This window comes from Lipotes vexillifer, unplaced genomic scaffold, assembly GCF_000442215.2.
Source record: "Lipotes vexillifer unplaced genomic scaffold, Lipotes_vexillifer_v1.1 scaffold864, whole genome shotgun sequence".
NCBI classification, from domain to species: Eukaryota; Metazoa; Chordata; class Mammalia; order Artiodactyla; family Lipotidae; genus Lipotes; species Lipotes vexillifer.
The window spans coordinates 2,017,863-2,037,793 of record NW_006796769.1 but is presented as its reverse complement, the minus strand read 5'-3'; the positions used below and the strand labels follow the sequence as shown (position 1 = coordinate 2,037,793).

Here is a 19,931-nt window from a genome sequence, read left to right as displayed (position 1 = left end):
AGCCACAGAAGGGTTTTGAGCAGAGGAGTTCCACGATCTGGTTTCAACAGGCAAAGAGCCTTGCTGGCCACCCCAATGAGGCTGCTGCTGTGACCCGGTGAAGCCACGGTGTTGGCTTCAATGTGTGGTAATAGAGGTCCTCAGAGGAGAGTGTTTTCTAAATCTGCTGTGAAGTGTGTCTCAGTCTGTCGCAGCTGCTGCAACAGAACACCACAGACTGGGCGGCTTACCAACAGAAATGTGTTTCTCATAGTTCTGGAGGCTGAAGTCTGAGATCAGGGTGCCTGCCTGGTTGGGTGAGGGCTGGTTTATAGATTATCAACTTCTAGCTCTGTCCTCACATGCTGGAAGGGACTGGGGAACTCTCTGGGGTCTCCTTTAATAAGGGCACAAATCCAGTTCATGAGGGCCTGTTCATGAGGGCCCCATCCTTATGACCTAAACACCTCCTAAAGGACCCACCTCCTAATACCACCATTTCTGGGGGCTAGGGGATGAGAGAAACGCATTCGGACCATAGCAAAGGTAGAGCCAATGTGACTGGCTGTTGGATTGAACATAGGATCAGAGAGTCAAGAAAATGACTTATTATTCAGGGTGCTCAAGTGTTGAATTTCCATAATTCACACCAGCACTGTAATTAAAGACTACTCTTCAGCATCAAGGTAAGGAACGCTAGTATGAATTGATATTAACAGGTAATTATCTTGAACAATCTTCACAATAAATTTTTAATTATTATTTATAAAACAAAGTCTTCAAGTCTTCCTTGTGGAGTGATGGAAATTACCCTTCAGGCATTTACAGAGTTAAAGATGCTACAATGTGTTTTCCATCATGAGTTAATGTATCTCCTGAACAAGTCTGCTTTCAGGAGGTTGGGAAATACCTAGTTTAATGTGTGATGCCCTTGAAAACAGGGCAATGATCCATGGGCCGAAGAAGTTATATCCTACAGGACTGGGAACTAGATCACGTTCACCGGTTTATTTTAGTTTACCATTCAAAAATGTATTCCATTTAAATACTGTGAATCTTATCTGACTGAATCCTGAAAAATACTGCCATTCTGTTCGTTGTGGAGGTGTTAAAAGGAAGGGGCCACACTTGAATGAGAAAGAGCATGAAATCAGAGCTGCGTTCAAATATGGTATCTCCCACTTTAAATTTGTGTGCTTTTCTTTTTTTGGGGGGGGGGGGGGGGGGGCTCTTTCTTTCGTTTTGGTATCATGGTAATGCCAACATCATAAAATCGTTGCGGAGCACAGGCTCCGGACGCGCAGGCTCAGCGGCCATGGCTCGCGGGCCCGGCCGCTCCGCGGCATGTGGGATCTTCCCAGAGCGGGGCACGAACCCGCGTCCCCTGCATTGGCAAGCAGACTCTCAACCACTGCGTCACCAGGGAAGCCCCAAATTTGTGTGCTTTTGTTTCCCTATTGTTGAAATGAGATGTTAACTCTGGTGATCCCAAAGGTCCTTCCTAGCTCTCATATTTTATATTGATTAATATGTTAATTCAATGATTTAGAAAATAGATATTAACTCTGTTTTCTGTATTTTGCTAAATGCTATGTATATAAAAATGAGTAGGATAATCAGCTGCTGACATCATGGAGTGTGATCTTATTGTCAAAACAATGTATGTGGGGCTTCCCTGGTGGCGCAGTGGTTGAGAGTCCGCCTGCCGATGCAGGGGACACGGGTTCGTGCCCCGGTCCGGGAAGATCCCACATGCCGTGGAGCGGCTGGGCCCGTGAGCCATGGCCGCTGAGCCTGCGCGTCCGGAGCCTGTGCTCCGCAACAGGAGGGGCCACAACAGTGAAAGGCCCGCGTACCGCAAAAAGAAAAAAAAACCAAAACCGAAAAAACAACGTATGTGTAAAATTCTATCCTTAATAGGCCAGTAAGTTCCAAAGATTGTATGTTGTTCATCTTATAAGAGAGGCTGCCAATGTCAGAACAACTAAACATTTTAGAAAGTTAAGTAAAGGGGTTTGGATGAAGTAAAACAACAGAGAATGAACAAACTAAGATCAGTATTGGGAACACATACAACTGAGCATAAATCAAGGCCCTGGGGTTTCTATGGCAAAAATGGCAGGGTGATGGGATGTGGGGCATTCATCATCTGAAATAAGAGGAACCATCCCATTTAAAAGGAAATTACTATGTGTATAACGGAATCACTTTGCTGTATACTGGAAACTAACACAACGCTGTAAGTCAACTATGTTTCAATTAAAAAAGGAAATTAGTATTTACATGAAGAACATTCAACACCTTCAATAGGTTTGCAAAAGCTAATAGGAATGACTATTACTTTAAGGCACATTCCGCAAAAGAAGATGACAAATTGTAATTTCTTCTAAATTCTTTACCATAGAGACACTCATTTTCTTCCCCATTGTTCTCTTCAGGAAAAGTGCATCATTTAAATTCCAATAGGTTACCAATACCTTTTGCTTTTTTCTTTCTACTTTCTACTACCCCGTTTGAAATTAGGATATAAAGGAAGACTTGAGAATCTCCAGAAAGAAGTATTAACAGTTAAATTCTTTAGAGATCAACTGAAACTCACTCCTGAATCCATGAAATTGGGCAACGTCCTTCTAGTACTAGATCCTAAAAAGCAGATGGAGTTCTAAACATGTTACATGCATTAGAATTATTTAACCTTCCTAACAGCCCTATGTAGAAAGATTCAAATATATGTCCATTTTACAGATGAGGATGTAATGCCGAGAGATTAGGTGTCTCCTCCAGGGACAGAAGTTAATAAGGAGTCAGAGGGCTTCCCTGGTGGCACAGTGGTTGACAGTCCGCCTGCCGATGCTGGGGACACGGGTTCGTGCCCCGGTCCGGGAATATCACACACACATGCCGCAGAGCGGCTGGGCCCGTCCGCGTACCCCAAAAAAAAAAAAAAAAAAGAGTCAGAATTCAGAACCAAAGACAATGTGACCTGCTCTGCAATACAGGCTCAAGTTCTGTGTGTGTGTACATATATATATAACCCCATAAACGTAACTTATCTCCTGTTTCGTCACTCATCTCTTCCTTCTGTTTTGCTAAATACAGAAGATAACTGACCTTCATGTCAAGGAATCTAGAAGCACCCAATTAGAGACAGACCATTTGATTCAACCAATGCATTAGTTTCGTATTCATTCAAAAATTAATGTCTATGGTTTTAACAGCTTTTAAAATGGTTCTCTTGACTAAACTGCCAATTATATAAGTTACTTAATCTAATAACCCTCCTCATGTTGCTTTTGAGAAGAATCTGGGTTGGCATGCACACATATTAGTATAGGCAACGGCATGCATGACAAAACCTTACAGAATTTTGTTTTTTTTTTAATTATTTGAATGGTATTTAATTGTCCGTGAAGAGTGATAAGAATAAAACCCTATGACAGAAATCACACTTAATGAAATTTTGCTTTGGAAACTAACAACTGTGTGCTTCCCTTGGAGAACAGCAGTAATTTCTCCCTTGAAAAGTAACTGGCTTTTGTTTTTGTGGTATAATTACAATAACTTCAGGTAAGTAAAAGGATGTCATGGAGACATGCCCCAGAGATAATTACTCTTAATATTTGGTTGCATGTCCTTCTAGATGTCTATCCATAGGTTATGTGTCTACAGGCGTATAGGCATATGAGTTTTAAATATAAAGGAATTTTTACTGTAGGTACTGTTTGCTAATGTGTCTTTCACTTAAGGAGTTGTGAAAATCTTTTCACATCAATAAGACCTTTCTTGTTCTCATAGACAGAACAGCATCCCACCTATAGTACTCCACTGATGCCTCCCAGTAAACAACTGGTTTGTTCACAACTATTAAACGTTTTAAACACCACTGCAGAAAGCATCCTTGAACATACATCTTTCCTTAATTGTTTATTTTTTTAAATAGCCTAGATTTGAAACTTGTGGATGAAACTAATCAAAATTATTGACTTTTCATACATATTGCCAAGTTGCCTTCCCCCAAATATTTATACTCCCCCCCACCCCAAAGGATGCTAATCACTCTCCCTGTAACCCTGATAAATATAAGTCATTTTAAGAGAAAAAGGGTTCTTGTATTAATTTAAGGTGCATTACCATCATGACTAAAAACGTTACCTTTTCACATTCCTTGTAATTTTATTCCCTCGCTTATGAGTTCTCTTCAAAAAGCAGCAAAATTACTCAATACTTCCCTTCTGCTTTGTACAAATATTCTAATCTAATCCCAGTTTAAAAATGATCATTCCTCACCAGGCATCAAAGAGCCTAATATATTTAATTTGCAGCTTAAATGTCAACTGGAAATCAGTAATCCATTTTACATTCTTAATAAATTACTTGTGAATGTCGTCCCGATTTTGGCAAAATTTGCCTTTCTTCTTCTATGTGGTCAGTTCAGAAATAGAAAAATTTTAGTAATTTAATCTGAATGGGAAGAAGCTCATGTTTTCCTGCTTCTCCATCAGAGGCCCACAGAGAAAGCCGTCTGCCCTTCGCACAAGGGTGCTGCCCACCGTGGGACCAGAGAGGGACAGTGAACTTGAAAGTGGCAAGGTCTGGAAGGTGGAGGTAGGCACATTGACTTAATCATTTTTATTTTTTAAATCACTACAATTTCAGCACAGCTTTCTCTGCATCGAAGAGGCAGAGGAATTGCTGAATGAATGACTATGTGAAGCTGGGCTAGCGACACCCACCCAAACAGTGAGGACCGAGGAGGCTCACTGGGGGGAGGGGGCACACCCACATCCACTGGTTCCACCTGGCAGCTGACCCAAGCCCACATCACGCATCCTGTCCACAGGATGTCAAGGCCGGTGGGTGGGCGTGGGTATGTGTGTGTGTGTGTGTGCACACAAGTGCATTCAACAAACAGCAACATGGGTCCTATAGCCTGAATGTCTGTATCCCTCCAAAATTCATAAGTTGGAAACCTACCCCCTAAAAGTGATAGCGTTAGGAGGAGGGGCCTTTTGGGGATGATGAGGTCATGAGCGTGGAGCCCCCATGAATGGGATTAGCACCCTGATAAAGGAGACCCCAGAGAGCTCCCTCACCCCTTCTATGGGAGAACACAGTGAGAAGACACCATCTATGAACCAGAAAGCAGGTCCTTACCAGATACCAACCCTGCCAGTGCATGGACCTTGGGTTTCCAGCCTCCAGAACTGTGAGAACTAATGTCTGTTGTTTACAATCCACCCAGTTTGTCCTCTTTAGTTACAGCCACCCTGATGGGCTCTGACAAAGAGTAGTTGGCTCTCCTTGTATTTGATGCAATTTAAGGGACTAAACAATAGCATAAACCTAACCCAAAGCACACAAGAATATGTAGTTATGGTTTCCTGAAGTGATAGGAGGATGTTTTATGTATTAATTAGGTGAAGCACTGATGATGTGACAGTGATCAAGACCTAATGGCAAAAATGCTCCAATAACACGAAATAGATTCCCCTCAAAATTCCAGTGTTTAGCCATCTTTGTGTGGCTGAACAAGTTATGTATTGGGTGCGTTCTTTGTTACTATTCCAGACCCGTATTATAGCTGAATCCTCTCTCACACACACGATTCTAAAGGAAACTTATTGCCCTTCACAAAGGGAGTAAGAACTACCCCATTTTGGGAACTATAGGTAATATTTTGTAATAACCTATATGGGAAAAGAATGTGAAAAAGAATGTGTGTATGTATGTATGTGTGTATAACTGAATCACTTTGCTGCACACGTGAAACTAACACAAGATTGTAAATCAATTATACTTCAGTTTAAAAAAAAATTATATAAATCTAAAAAAGAACTACTCCATTTCATTTAAATAATGTCCAATCAGCAACAAGCAAAGGAATTTGTGGAATATATAGAAATAATTTTTTGTAATTCATGACAAAGTGATTGCAACAGGCTTGTAACCGGTGTTTCATGAGCATTCACTGCTGTGGACGAGACTCCACGGCAGGCAAGGTCAAAGGGTTATCCCATTTCACCTCCAGATTCCGACACACAGGAAACCTACAAGAAGGCGGGGCTTGGTTGAGGTCACCCTGCTAACAAATTAGACAGTGGACCTGGGTCTCCTGCCAGGCCTGGACGTGCAACACCAAGTCCTACCTATACTACAGAATATTTCTCTAGAGAAGGAAACTGCAAACCAAAGGCATCAACTCACATGCTGCCTAAAGTCAGATGGTGGCTAAGCAGGTACTTGGATTTCTCCCCCACTGTCTCTTTGCTAAGTGATTTGAGCCAGGTTTGCTTGATGACCCTTAATGAATTACACGCAACAAAGAGTCCATTTCCGGTCAAATGGCAGGGGTGACTCATTCACAAGTGAAAGAAGTAGAAGACTAGGTATTCATTTGGGTCCTTAACTGATTTTTTTTCTCTTTCCCAGCATCAGGACCACAAAGAGACTGGGCTTTACACGGGAAATGTTACAATGGTGGTGTTATTTTTGAAGGCAGAAGGCCTGCCTACTGCCATAAAAACCCCTTTCATCAACCTACTTCTGGGCCTGTGATTTTGCATTAGAAAGTATCCCTTTTAGACAACAGATTTTAATGACCAGGAGTACTTGTGGAAAACAAGGAGGAAAAATATCCTAAAAATATTGCATGCAGAGTTATTATAAATAATAAATTAAGCATAGAGTTGACAGTTTACTTACAAACCAACGTGAGAATTATTAGTGGCAATAAGGGCAACAAGGACATGCGTTCTGACAAGAAAATCAGCTTCACAAAAAAACACACAAAAATACATTGTTTAGAAAGAAAGAGGGCATTGGGGATCAGCAAAGGGCACAGGATATTTAGGATATGGCCTAAGACTAATTTGGTTTCTTCACATTTGAGTTTGAGAAACAAAAGGACTGCATGCAAAAGTTAAAGCCTAGTAGAAAATTCTTTCTTGGAGGTACTATCCCCACTGTTATCACTGTAGTTCATAGAGAGAGAGGGGGAGGTGGGCAGAAAAGAGCCCAGACACCAAAGAGGAAAACCCAGGGCTCAAGTCAGCTCCTATTCACTTGCTTTCTATCTATGCCCAAGAAAATTCTTTAATCTCTAAACTGATTTCCTTATTTTTAAGACTGAGATAACTAATGAGGATTTAGTAAAACATCACAATTATCTAGAAAATAGAAACCACCAGCTGAAAGTTAGCTGAATATGATCACAGACACACGCACACAGACACACACACACTTATATCCTGACTATGGAGACAGTATTTTCTTAAAATATTCAACTGAGCTGAAAAGATGAAAGTTTCTCACTCAAGAGGATATTTTAAAATACAATATGTCTACAGCACTTAAAATGTATTAATCTTACTAAAAGAAAACCAATATACATCTTTTATAAAAATAATTAGCCTTACATGGAAACTAAAAGCTATACAATCTTTTCTTTAAGGTAAAAATTGTTCACCAATCTCAGATCGTTTTCTAAAATGTTACTAATTTTCTCTGATTTATCTGAAAAGCCGTCATGTTTGTAGCACAAGGTAATTTAACCTGAAAATTAGAATTGGTGGACTTTAATGACTTCACACTTATTTTCTGGTAAGAAACATTTCCTATTTGTCTCAGATCCACAAGCCCATACAATCTATTGCCTCCATAACACTATGACAGAAAATAAATGGGACACAGGGAAAAGGAAAAGCAATTACCTGTTTCAAATCTGTTATCCCCTTTGAACGCTCAATGCAAAGAGATATAAAAGTGTGTGTATATACACAAGGGTCCACACAAAGCACACACATGCCTACACACACACAACCGTGTGCACATGGCACAGAACCTAGAGCAATTAACGTATCACTCAACAGTCTCTTCACATTGGATTTAAACAGCATTTCCCTCCAAGGTTGGAAGGCTCTCAAGCACATGTAACACAAAGCACTATGGTTTATTCCCGTCTTCATATGAGGAAGTTATGTCTAAAGCTAGACACGTATTTTGAAATGGAAACCAGTTTCCTGACTTAGATCACAGAAACTGAATTGCTTAAATATTTCTAATTCTTCATTATAAAGTTATCAGACTATTAAGGGGGTCCAGTCACTTATTCAATACTCAACACATATTTGAAAGCTCACTTTGTCTTCACACTATGAGGATGGAAATCTAATACAAACCAGAAGTACTAAACGTCCTTAGTCAAGGAAGCGTTTTTTTAGGATTTTGAGGTGTTATTTCCTTACATCACCTCAATTACCCAGATTAGCTTGTTAACTCTAGACAACTGTCTTTATCATAGTGTTAAGACCATAAAAACAAAACTCCAGTTCAGTGCATAGCAGTTCAGGGCTGAATACATGATTGTTGTAATCCTGTTCAAGATCATCTGTATCAACCGTCCTCTTTCTGATATATCGCTGTTTCCAAAGGACTCTTTTTTTTTTTTTTTTGAACTAAGTCACACAGAAAAAGTCCGCGGCACGTGGGATCCTCCCGGACCGGGGCACGAACCCGTGTCCCCTGCATCGGCAGGCGGACTCTCAACCACTGCGCCACCAGGGAAGCCCCCAAAGGACTCATTTTTAACTGTATCCAATAAATTCAGAGGCCCTAATAATTTGTTTGTACGTTACCCTTTATAGATTGAAAACCCAGCCTGAGACATTTTCAAAGTGCAATATTAAAAAAAAAAAAAAAGTATCACTATTTCAGTCAAGTAATTCCTAAAACAATCTTGCAATGAAGGAAACGTAAATCTACCCAACATTCTGGAGTGTTCCCAGTTCATAGACCACCCGTCTAAACCCAAACTGCTTAGAAGCCAGCCTAGAAAGGGCTTCCTTTGTGGCTGGTAAAAATCAACTCAAAGTAAGCCACGTAACCAAAAAGTCTTGTTTTTGTGCTCAAGTTCCACATTCTACATCTAAGTATTTTGAGACTTGAAAAAGCAAGAGGAATGGTTGACCCATCCCTTAAGTCCACCCTGAGCTTCCAAGTATTTTTCTTCAGGAAAAAAACAAACAAACAAACAAAGAAGGGGCCCCACCTACCCCTTTCCTTCTGAACTTCACATGGAGATGATTTGAAGCAAATCACCACCCCCGATATTCAGTGCAGCCCAAGAACACTATTTAATTTCTATAAGAAAAATATTTAAGCTGGTTACAAACCACTCTTTTATGCTCTCCCTCTGTACTGATGATGCTAAACTACACTAAATAAAAGAATTTTCATTCCTCCATGTCAGCAAAATAACATTTGATACTGTTCAATAGACCATAGTTAAAAAAACAAAACCTAAAGTATAAGAAACAGGGTCTAGTAATTAATGAGTCTACAATAGACACCCCACCATCTGAGAGTCGGCTAATATTGAGTTAATACTACTTTAGAAGTATCTTGATTCATCTGTCATTTATCATGTGGGAAAGATCATGACTATGTTTTGTTTTTTTTTCCCAGAATTCCAGCATAAGTGCATGTCTACCCTGCATTATTTTGAGAATCCAAAGGAAAAAGTTAGACAAGAAATTCATTTTTGTCTCTTGAGCTGCTGACATCTGATCAACTTTTAATTAGTTTGATTTAATCTTATGTTGGATACTAATAATAGGCCTATTTAAAAGCCAATGGCAAATTTATTCAAAGCAGTTCTTAAAAATTTTACCTGATATAGTCCTTAACACTCCATAAATGATTTCTAATAGGTTTCTAAATTTTTATTAATTGATTATACTTTAGGCTTGTTATTTTAGAAAGAGATTTATGACTAATTTTATGATTTTTAAAAATTTGAAACATGTTACAAACTTTTTATGGAAACGAAGACAAGCTGTATGTTTGTTATCGCCATCTGCTCTTTTGCCATTTTGATTTACCCCAGCTACTGTGCACACTTCTACAGAAAGAGATAAATATATATAAAATCATTAGGTGCTTTTAACTTCTTTCCTTGGATAAAGTATAGAAATTGATACAGGTTTTACCAAAAAATATTCAAATTCCAGATGGAAATGAAATAGAAACCAGAGAGGATTCCAATATTATTTAATAGAGCCAAACATATGGCAATCCTGTCGTTCTTCTGGGTTTCTAAATATGTAACACTGATCTTTTTGATAAAGTATCTCTCCATGAACATGGCGTGAAAACATCCGGGTGAGTCACACGTCAACTAGACTCCACTACTAGGTTTCAAACTGGATGCTGCTTCCAGGAAGCACTGTGACACTCTCCCTCCCCATCTACGGCCCATTCCACGAACAACCACCCTGAAAATGTGGAGTGTTAGCAATAAGGACCTGGGTGCACTGCTTGGTGGTCCCTGTGTTGGAAATGCTCTTCCCCAGACCACCTTATGACTAATATCTTACAGCTCAAAGGGCATCCCCTCAATCTGCCCTTCATCACCCCAGTCATTCTCTATCACTTTAACCTCGATTAATTTCCTTCTCAGCATATGCATCATTGAAGAGTATGTTATTTGCTTGTACATTTTTAATTGTTTATTATTTTGTCTCCATGAGAGTCTTCATTCTGTCTCTTCTGGTTTATCACTTCACCCCCCATACCTAGACCAATGTCTACGGGATTCCCACTACGGGATAACAAAATAATATTTGCTAACTGAAAAAATTAGTACTGATCTTCTAAAATATATAAAATTTGGTAGCTTATTTCCATAAGGTTTCTCTTGGTTAGTTCATCTTTGGACAACTCTTAGGGTACTATGATCATTTAGAATATGCACAATGATGACAGATCACTACAGTATGAAGCTGGACTGGATTTTGCAGGAACTGCCAAGTTGCCAAGGGTCACATCAGCGGTTCCTGTGTCTGAAACAAAACAAACTAATCTGGAGACCATTCACAGGGTCTACTCTAGGTGACTAACCTTCATCTGGAAAGATCCATCTTAAAGAACTCAAGCCCATATCTTATAAATACCCTTCCCTACTTATCCCTTTTGAGGTACTACTAAGACTCATGAATACAGTGTTCTCCCCCAGAATCAGGAAATTCAGTGAATTCAGCCTTGCTTGTTGCACAGCTTGAAACTCAGGTGGTCTATAACCGAGCATCCTAAATGGAGAAAGATCTGAGAGGGCTTTAGCCGAAGAGGAAGAGGGGGCAAGACGCATACGGTGCTCTGATAGAGCTGAGGCCTAATTTATATTCTGGCTGGGGAGGTGAGCAAAAATCTCAGAATAGGGTTTTCTTCATGTGTATTTATTTCTGAATCCTTCTGCTCTTCGACTTAGCTTCTCTTATATCCAAGAGAAGCAGGTTTTGATGTGTGAGTTTCATAGCCAGAAGCATTGCCTTGAGGAGCGGTTAAATTATTACTTGTTGTGTCTGTTATTATTTTAGCTAAAGTAGTAGATCCAAAATGCAGTTTATGGACCATCTTATTGTTCTGAAGAGAACTGGGGAAGACCGTCGTCACTGCCTTTCCAGTATCATGGGGAAGCCCGGAACGTATTTCTGACTTCCATCCTCAGAGAAGATGTTACAGGATCTTTCACATTACCTTACAGTTAATCTATAGCATTTAAAATACTAGTGCATGGGCTTCCCTGGTGGCGCAGTGGTTGAGAGTCCGCCTGCCGATGCAGGGGACACGGGTTTGTGCCCCGGTCTGGGAAGATCCCACATGCCGTGGAGCGGCTGGGCCCGTGAGCCATGGCCGCTGAGCCTGTGCGTCCGGAGCCTGTGCTCCACAACGGGAGAGGTCACAACAGGGAGAGGCCCGTGTACCGCAAAAAAAAAAAAAAAAAAAAAAAAAAAATACTAGTGCATGAGTATTGGAATAGATACAGTGAGCTAGAATAAATTCTGCGGGAAAGAAACTGCAGGAACAAATCCATTTTCTATTTCTAGCAGCGACAGCATTCGTTTCAGTAACACCAGAAGGAGATTAAAATGATGCACTTCCTGTTTCCAAAAGGATTTACCTCCCTGTTCAGGCATTTCTTCCCAAAAGGGACGCCAAACAAATATCAAAGGATCAATAACCTTGTTGAATTTCACTAGTCTTCCGACTTGGATTTAATTCATATGAAAGAAAGTAATGATTTTCCTTTTTTTTAGGAGGGGGGTTGTTCCAACAATTAATTATTGATAGCTTTTAATGCTGTTGAATATACTAAAACAATAGAATTAATGGTGCATAGCATGTTCCAAATAAATTTCCATTTATCGCTCAGGGACTGGCAACATTTAACACCAAGTTCTGAGTTATTTGTCTTTCCTTCCATGAAAAAGTAACCGGATGGTGGATGGGGTGATGGCCACGGGTGTGGTGCAGGTGGCCTGGGAAAAGGCCCACTGGACCGGTCATTACAAACCATGGCTCTAACTTAAGCCCAAAGTTCCTTTGCGTCCTGCACTGCCATTCGGAGTACTCATGATTAGTCCACGGAATAGATCCAGGCACATCTCCCTATCTTTACACGCACTCTGTTCTCGTCACATGGGGCGCCATATTATTCATGTTCTCCTGCTTTAAAAACATGTCTTTTCTCCCTCTGCTCTCTCTTCGAGAGGAGGCTCCTGGAAAACCAGGCAAAACCTAGTAATCTTGTTGCCCATATAAATTAACATGATTTCTTGTACATACTAGTTGCAAAACACATTTTCCGTGGAGTTAAATAACTTTATAAAAATGGCAAAAAACTGAAAGCATTTCCACTAAGGTCAGGAACAAGACAAGGTTGCCCACTCTCACCACTCTTATTCAACATAGTTTTGGAAGTTTTAGCCACAGCAATCAGAGAAGAAAAGGAAATAAAAGGAATCCAAATCGGAAAAGAAGAAGTAAAGCTGTCACTGTTTGCAGATGACATGATACTATACATAGAGAATCCTAAAGATGCTACCAGAAAACTACTAGAGCTAATCAATGAATTTGGTAAAGTAGCAGGATACAAAATTAATGCACAGAAATCTCTGGCATTCCTATATACTAACGATGAAAAATCTGAAAGTGAAATCAAGAAAACACTCCCATTTACCATTGCAACAAAAAGAATAAAATATCTAGGAATAAACCTACCTAAGGAGACAAAAGACCTGTATGCAGAAAATTATAAGACACTGATGAAAGAAATTAAAGATGATACAAACAGATGGAGAGATATACCATGTTCTTGGATTGGAAGAATCAACATTGTGAAAATGACTCTACTTCCCAAAGCAATCTATAGATTCAATGCAATCCCTATCAAACGTGTGTTAGTTTCTGCTTTATAACAGAGTGAGTCAGTTATACATATATATATGTTCCCATATCTCTTCCCTCTTTGTCTCCCTCCCTCCCACCCTCCCTATCCCACCCCTCCAGACAGCCACAAAGAACCGAGCCGGTTTCCCTGTGCCATGCGGCTGCTTCCCACTGGCTATCTACCTTACGTTTGTTAGTATATATATGTCCATGTCTCTCTCTCGCCCTAACACACCTCACCCTTCCCCCTCCCCATATCCTCAAGTCTGTTCTCCAGTAGGTCTCTGTCTTTATTCCTGTTTTACCCCTAGGTTCTTCATAACATTTTTTTTTTCTTAAATTCCATATATATGTGTTAGCATACGGTATTTGTCCTTCTCTTTCTGACTTACTTCACTCTGTATGACAGACTCTAGATCTATCCACCTCATTACAAATAGCTCAATTTCGTTTCTTTTTATGGCTGAGTAATATTCCATTGTATATATGTGCCACATCTTCTTTATCCATTCATCCGACGGCGGGCACTTAGGTTGTTTCCATCTCCGGGCTATTGTAAATAGAGCTGCAATGAACATTTTGGTACATGACTCTTTCTGAATTCTGGTTTCCTCAGGGTATATACCTAGTAGTGGGATTGCTGGGTCATATGGTAGTTCTATTTGTAGTTTTTTAAGGAACCTCCATACTGTTCTCCATAGTGGCTGAACCAATTCACATTCCCACCAGCAGTGCAAGAGTGTTCCCTTTTCTCCACACCCTCTCCAGCATTTATTGTTTCTAGATTTTTTGATGATGGCCATTCTGACTGGTGTGAGATGATATCTCATTGTAGTTTTGATTTGCATTTCTCTAATGATTAGTGATGTTGAGCATTCTTTCATGTGTTTGTTGGCAGTCTGTATATCTTCTTTGGAGAAATGTCTATTTAGGTCTTCTGCCCATTTTTGGATTGGGTTGTTTGTTTTTTTGATATTGAGCTGCATAAGCTGCTTGTAAATTTTGGAGATTAATCCTTTTCAGTTGCTTCATTTGCAAATATTTTCTCCCATTCCGAGGGTTGCCTTTTTGTGGTGGGATAGGGAGGGTGGGAAGGAGAGAGACGCAAGAGGGAAGAGATATGGGAACATATGTATATGTATAACCGATTCCCTTTGTTATAAAAAAGAAACTAAAGCCACATTATGGGGCAGTAAAACCCCAAAAAAAATGTAAAAAAAAAAAAAAAAAAAAAAAAAAAAAAAAAAAAAAAAATGAATTTATTGGCTTAATTTTGGGGCAGATAGTAGCATAAATATTAGTACTGTGCCAATCAGATCTAAATTTTAAGAGTTAATGTTTATATTTATACACTAGGAAATGTGCATAGGCTGCTGGAAGAGGACTAATACATTCATAAACACATTTCACATATGCATTTTATTAAATCATAATCACCATGGTGAATTAAACCTTTAGCAACACAGCAAGTGTGTTTCAATTCCTATTCATAGTTACAGAATAGTATTGTTAGTTATGAGAAGGTAAGTTTTTCCTTTTATAGTAGTAGGTCTATAAAGACTTGTCTCAGTTGTGCTTAGTGTGGAGAAAATAGTCATATTAGACAACATGCAGCAATGTTTGAAAAAAACTACTGAATAAAATTAAATATAACAAATATTCAAATTCTACCATTTCAAGAAATATAGATTATATATGTATATACATATATATGCATACATATTTAAAACAAGTATGCATATATTTACTATATACCTTGCCAAAGTTAAATGACTTGCCCAGCATCTAAAATTTAGTAAATGGTCATGGGTGATGCTTTCTTCTATTTACTAATGGCTCAGGTATGGGGAAACAAACCCAAATTGAAAAAAGAAAAAAAGTTTCAATAAATGTAAGAGGATAAAAATCATGCAGAGTATATTCTGACTACAATACAGTAAAAGGAGATGTCAACAGTAATAAAATCACTATAGAAACCCCAAATGTTTGCATCAAACACAATTCTTAATTCTTATGTCAAAGATGAAACCAGGAGACAAAGTAGAAAATATTTCCAACTAAATGACTACAAAATACAACTAAATTGTGACAAAATGTGTGACACAGATAAAATAGTATTGGGAGGGAAAATCTTTATCAAACAAAAGAGCTGACTCAGCTACCTTACATTTTACTTAAATTGCTAGAAAAAGAGCAGAATAAGCCCAAAGTAAATATAAGTAGGGAAATAAAAGAAATGCAGTTTTAAAAAAAAGATAATTGAGAATATAATAAAGACAAAGTGTGGTCTTTGAAAAAAAAGAAAATTGAAAAAACCTTAGCTAGAAAAATAGAAAATACAAATCACCAATGTCGAAAATGAAAAATAATTTATCACCAGACTGTACAGACATTAAGAGGATTCAAAATAATATTACTTCAACTTTGAACCAACACATCTGACAACAGATTAAGTGGATATCTTGGAAAATATTTTACTAAAACTGACACCAGAAGAAATGGAAAATCTGAATAGCCACGAATCTAGAAAATGCATTGAAATTTTTTTTAAGGATCTACCAAGGAAAACTGCAAACACAGATGTTTCTCTGCTGAATTTTGTCAAAGGAATAACACCAAAATTGCATAAACTGCTTCAGAAACAGAGGAGGAGGGAACACTGTTCTACTTGAGTTTTTGAAATTACCCTTACAGCACAACCTGGAAAAGTTTACCAATAGAAGAAATTACACACCAAAATTACTTGTGTATATACACAGAAATTCTTAATGTCAAACCAACCAACGTGAAAGGACAGTACCTTATAATCAGGTAGACTTTATCCTAGAACGCAACAAAAGAGTAACATTTTATAAACTAATCAAATTGGCCGTATTAATAGAAAACAGAAAAAAGTGCCACCATTTCAGTTGATGCGTAACAAGCACTTGGTAAAATTAAACCATAATTCATAATAAAAACCTCAATAGGACTTCCCTGGTGGCGCAGTGGTTAAGAATCCGCCTGCCAATTTAGGGGCCTCGGATTTGAGCTCTGGTCCAGAAAGATCCCACATGCTGCGAAGCAACTAAGCCCATGCACCACAACTACTGAGCCTGCACTCTAGAGCCCACAGGCCACAACTGCTGAAGCGCACACGCCTGGAGCCTGTGCTCCGCAACAAGAGAAACCACCGCAGTGAGAAGCCTGTGCACTGCATAGAAGAGTAGCCCCTGCTCGCCGCAGCTAGAGGAAGCCCACGCATAGCAACGAAGGCCCAATGCAGCCAAAAATAAATTAATTAATTAATTTTAAAAAAACCCTCAACAAACCAGTAACAGTAGAGAACTTAACTGATAAAGGACATTTATGAAAAAATAAGAACAAAAACAAAAAAAAGTACAATCAATGTATTGGTCAAGTTCCAGTCAGGAGACAGAAACTGCACCAGTAATTTGACGGGGAAAAATTTAATGTAGAGTTATCTCCAAGCATTTTTTTCTTGTAAGATATGCTTGATGAGCATTATTTTGTGTTAGGAAGCAAGAAAATCTGAATTTGGTTTAATAGTTACATACTCCTATTTCATATTACCTTGAATAAGTTTGAAGGTTTAGTAACCATCACCTGCACTACAAGAGTTCGACACCTCACCTTACTGAATCTGAGATAAAAAGAAAAAAAAAAAAGAATGACTAGCAGAGGATTAACCACAAAGAGGTAAAGAGAAGTTTAAAAACACAGGAACAGTAGAAATGCAGAGCAGTTTTAAGGCAGGGTAGAGTACCCAAAGAAGGAAAATATAATAAAGACTGCTCCCACCAAACTGAGATTCAGAACTTGTTGGGGGAGAGAGTAACTAGCGGTCGACTGGACAGTGGAAATGCTTGCCGAGGTTCTGCCATTCAGAGCTGTCAACCAGGAATGTGTGTGTGGAGTGCTGGCGAATCTGGAAGTCACCCCAGGAGGTGCTAGAAAGCTCTGAGGAGGGCGATGCCATCTGACATCCTGCACGGTGCTGGCAGCCATGTGACCCAGTAGCAGGGACCAAGAGAAACCGTTCCTTCCTCCACTAATGCACCCACAGCAACTGGCAAAGCTTAACACAGTGCCAGCTGGCAGATGAGAGCTGTTCTCAGGGCACAGCTCTGGTATCACAAAGCAGGGAAAGAAAGGCAGATTTGGAGACAAGAGGCAATCCACTGGTAACCAGTAGCCAGCACAAGCAACGTCATCTATCATGGTCATTAATCCCCTGGTAACCAGTAACCAGCACAAGCAACATCATCTATAATGGTCATTATTTCCCTTCTTTCGCCAGAACCAAGGCAAAGATGGTCACTTATCATTGTTATACAACACTGTGCTGAATGTATTAGCCATTTCAAAACAGTCCAAAAAAGGAAAAGCCAGTAGGAGGAAGTGGAACTGCCCCTCCATGCAGATACCATTGTTTACATTAAATATAAATCCCAGAGGATCTTCAAAACAGCTACTGGAAATAATGAAATTTAGGAAAGTCACAGGATACAAGGCTAACATTATCCAAACTATCAATTGCATTTTCATCCATTATCAGCAAATAAATAATAATAAATAATATAAATAATAGAATATAATAATAAAACAATGGCATTTATAATAGCAACACACTAAAGTAGTTACAGATTTATCTAATTTAACATTTTCTGAGAGAAACTAAAAACGACCTAAATACATGTAGAGATAGAATGTATTCATGTATTGGAAGCCTATTGCTAATGTGGCAATTCTTCCCAAATTTGTAGATTCAAAGCAATCCCAACCAAAATCTCAAGGGAATTTTTATAGAAGCTGACAAACTAATTCTAAATGATTCTATGAAATTCAAAAGACCTAGAATAACCAGCACACACACACACACACTGGAGTACCTACTCTACATGATTTTAAGACTTACTGTGTAGCTACAATAACCAATACAGCAAAAAGACAAACAGATCAATGGAACAAAGTAGAGAGTACAGGAATAGTCCCTGACATATATCAGAAGTTGAATTTCTGCAATTGTGCTAAGTCAGTTCAAAGAGGAAAATGAAGTTTTTTCAACAAATGCTGGATCAGCTGAGCACCTCAATTAAAAAAAAAAATGTGCATCAATCCTTACCTAGCACCATACACAAAAAATCAGCTTTATAAGAATTAGTCTTTTCAGTAAATGGTGCTGTAACAATCCACATGCAAAAAGATGACTTCCAAAACTTAATTTTATTATGTGATATGAATTAAAGTTAAAATGGATCATAGACAAATCAAAGAGCTAAACTATTAAACTTCAGAAGAAGGCATCAAGGAAAATATTTGTGATGTTCAAGTATGCAAACATTTTTTAATATTTTGCATAGTCATAAAACAATATATTGTTAAATTGGACTTTATCAAGATTAAAAACAGTTGTGCAAAATACACCATTAAGAGAATGAATCTGAGAGAAATTATCTGTAACACATATATCACTGGAAGAAAAGTTTAAGAGACATGTCACAAAGGAAGATATATTAATGACCAGTAAGCCCATGAAAATATACTAACATTAGTCATCAGGGAATGTAAATTAAACCGCAATAAGGTAACTCTCCACTACACACTCATTAGAGCGACCAAAATTAAAGAGCAGATATACCGAATACAGGCAAACGTGTGACACAGCTCGAACTCATAACTACTGCTGGGAATGTAAAAGTTTACACCCCATGCGAAATGTTTTGGCCATTTCTTCGAGTTAAGCTTAACCTATCATATGACCCATCTATTCCACTCCTAGGTATTTGCCCAAAGAAATTAAAACAATTGTCCAAAATACCATCTCCAGTCTTGTGTAAAGAAATCTAGAATGTTCCCCATCCAAGTTGGGCTATTTACATACTAGAGTTCTAATTCAGAAACACAAGATTTTCAGAAAAAATCTTGGCAAATCCACTACCTAGTAATTATACAAACTTTATTCATTTAAAGTGACTGAAAACGTAAATATACGATATGAGAAACCACATCATTGCAATGCAAGGTACAATAAGAAAAGGCAAGCTCTATTCCAGAAGACACCTTTGAAATCTTAACAAACCTCTCCATTTTCCAAGGGAAGTATCTGAACCCTGCCAAGTTCCCAGCTACTTTGGGGCCAGGTGTTTTGCGGCTGCCTGTTCTCATTACTCTGGAATTACCAACACATGGAGTTGACAAGGCTGGGATTACTAATTAACCTTCTAGGGCAGAGGTCACAAGCTGCTGCTACCCCTGTATAGTTCCCGCACTGTATTTTTTTTTTTTTTTTTTGAAATAAGAAAATAATGAGCATCAGGCCGCAGAAGACCCTCACGTAAGCCCACCAGATACCCCGGTTGCTGTCAGCTCTGCCCTCCCTCAATGGCCTGTCCACAGCCATCATCTCTCCAGACTCGACCGAGTACGAGGCTCTCCTAACCCCACTGGCCCCTAGTTCACGCCAACCACAGACCGTGTCACTCTCCCCTGCCCATGTAGCTAAAGGGGAGGGGACCGCAGTTCGGGGAGGGAATGCAAGGAAGATTTTAAATGAATTAAAATCTTTCATTCAGGGTCTAGATACTCTCCCATAGGGGCTGTATTTTTTTTTTTTTTTTTTTGAAATAAGAAAATAATGAGCATCAGGCCGCAGAAGACCCTCACGTAAGCCCACCAGATACCCCGGTTGCTGTCAGCTCTGCCCTCCCTCAATGGCCTGTCCACAG

General features: G+C 39.0%; 1 protein-coding gene across 1 annotated transcript in view; it reads right to left on the bottom strand.

Moving 5' to 3' along the window:
• Positions 1 to 19,931, bottom strand: part of LOC103077051 (CUB and sushi domain-containing protein 1-like) — a 902,706-nt gene that overhangs the window by 822,502 nt on the left and 60,273 nt on the right. The window contains exon 4 of the mRNA XM_007468990.1: positions 13,790 to 13,793. Within this exon, the coding sequence (XP_007469052.1) occupies positions 13,790 to 13,793 (4 nt within the window). The remainder of the gene's footprint in view (positions 1 to 13,789; positions 13,794 to 19,931) is intronic.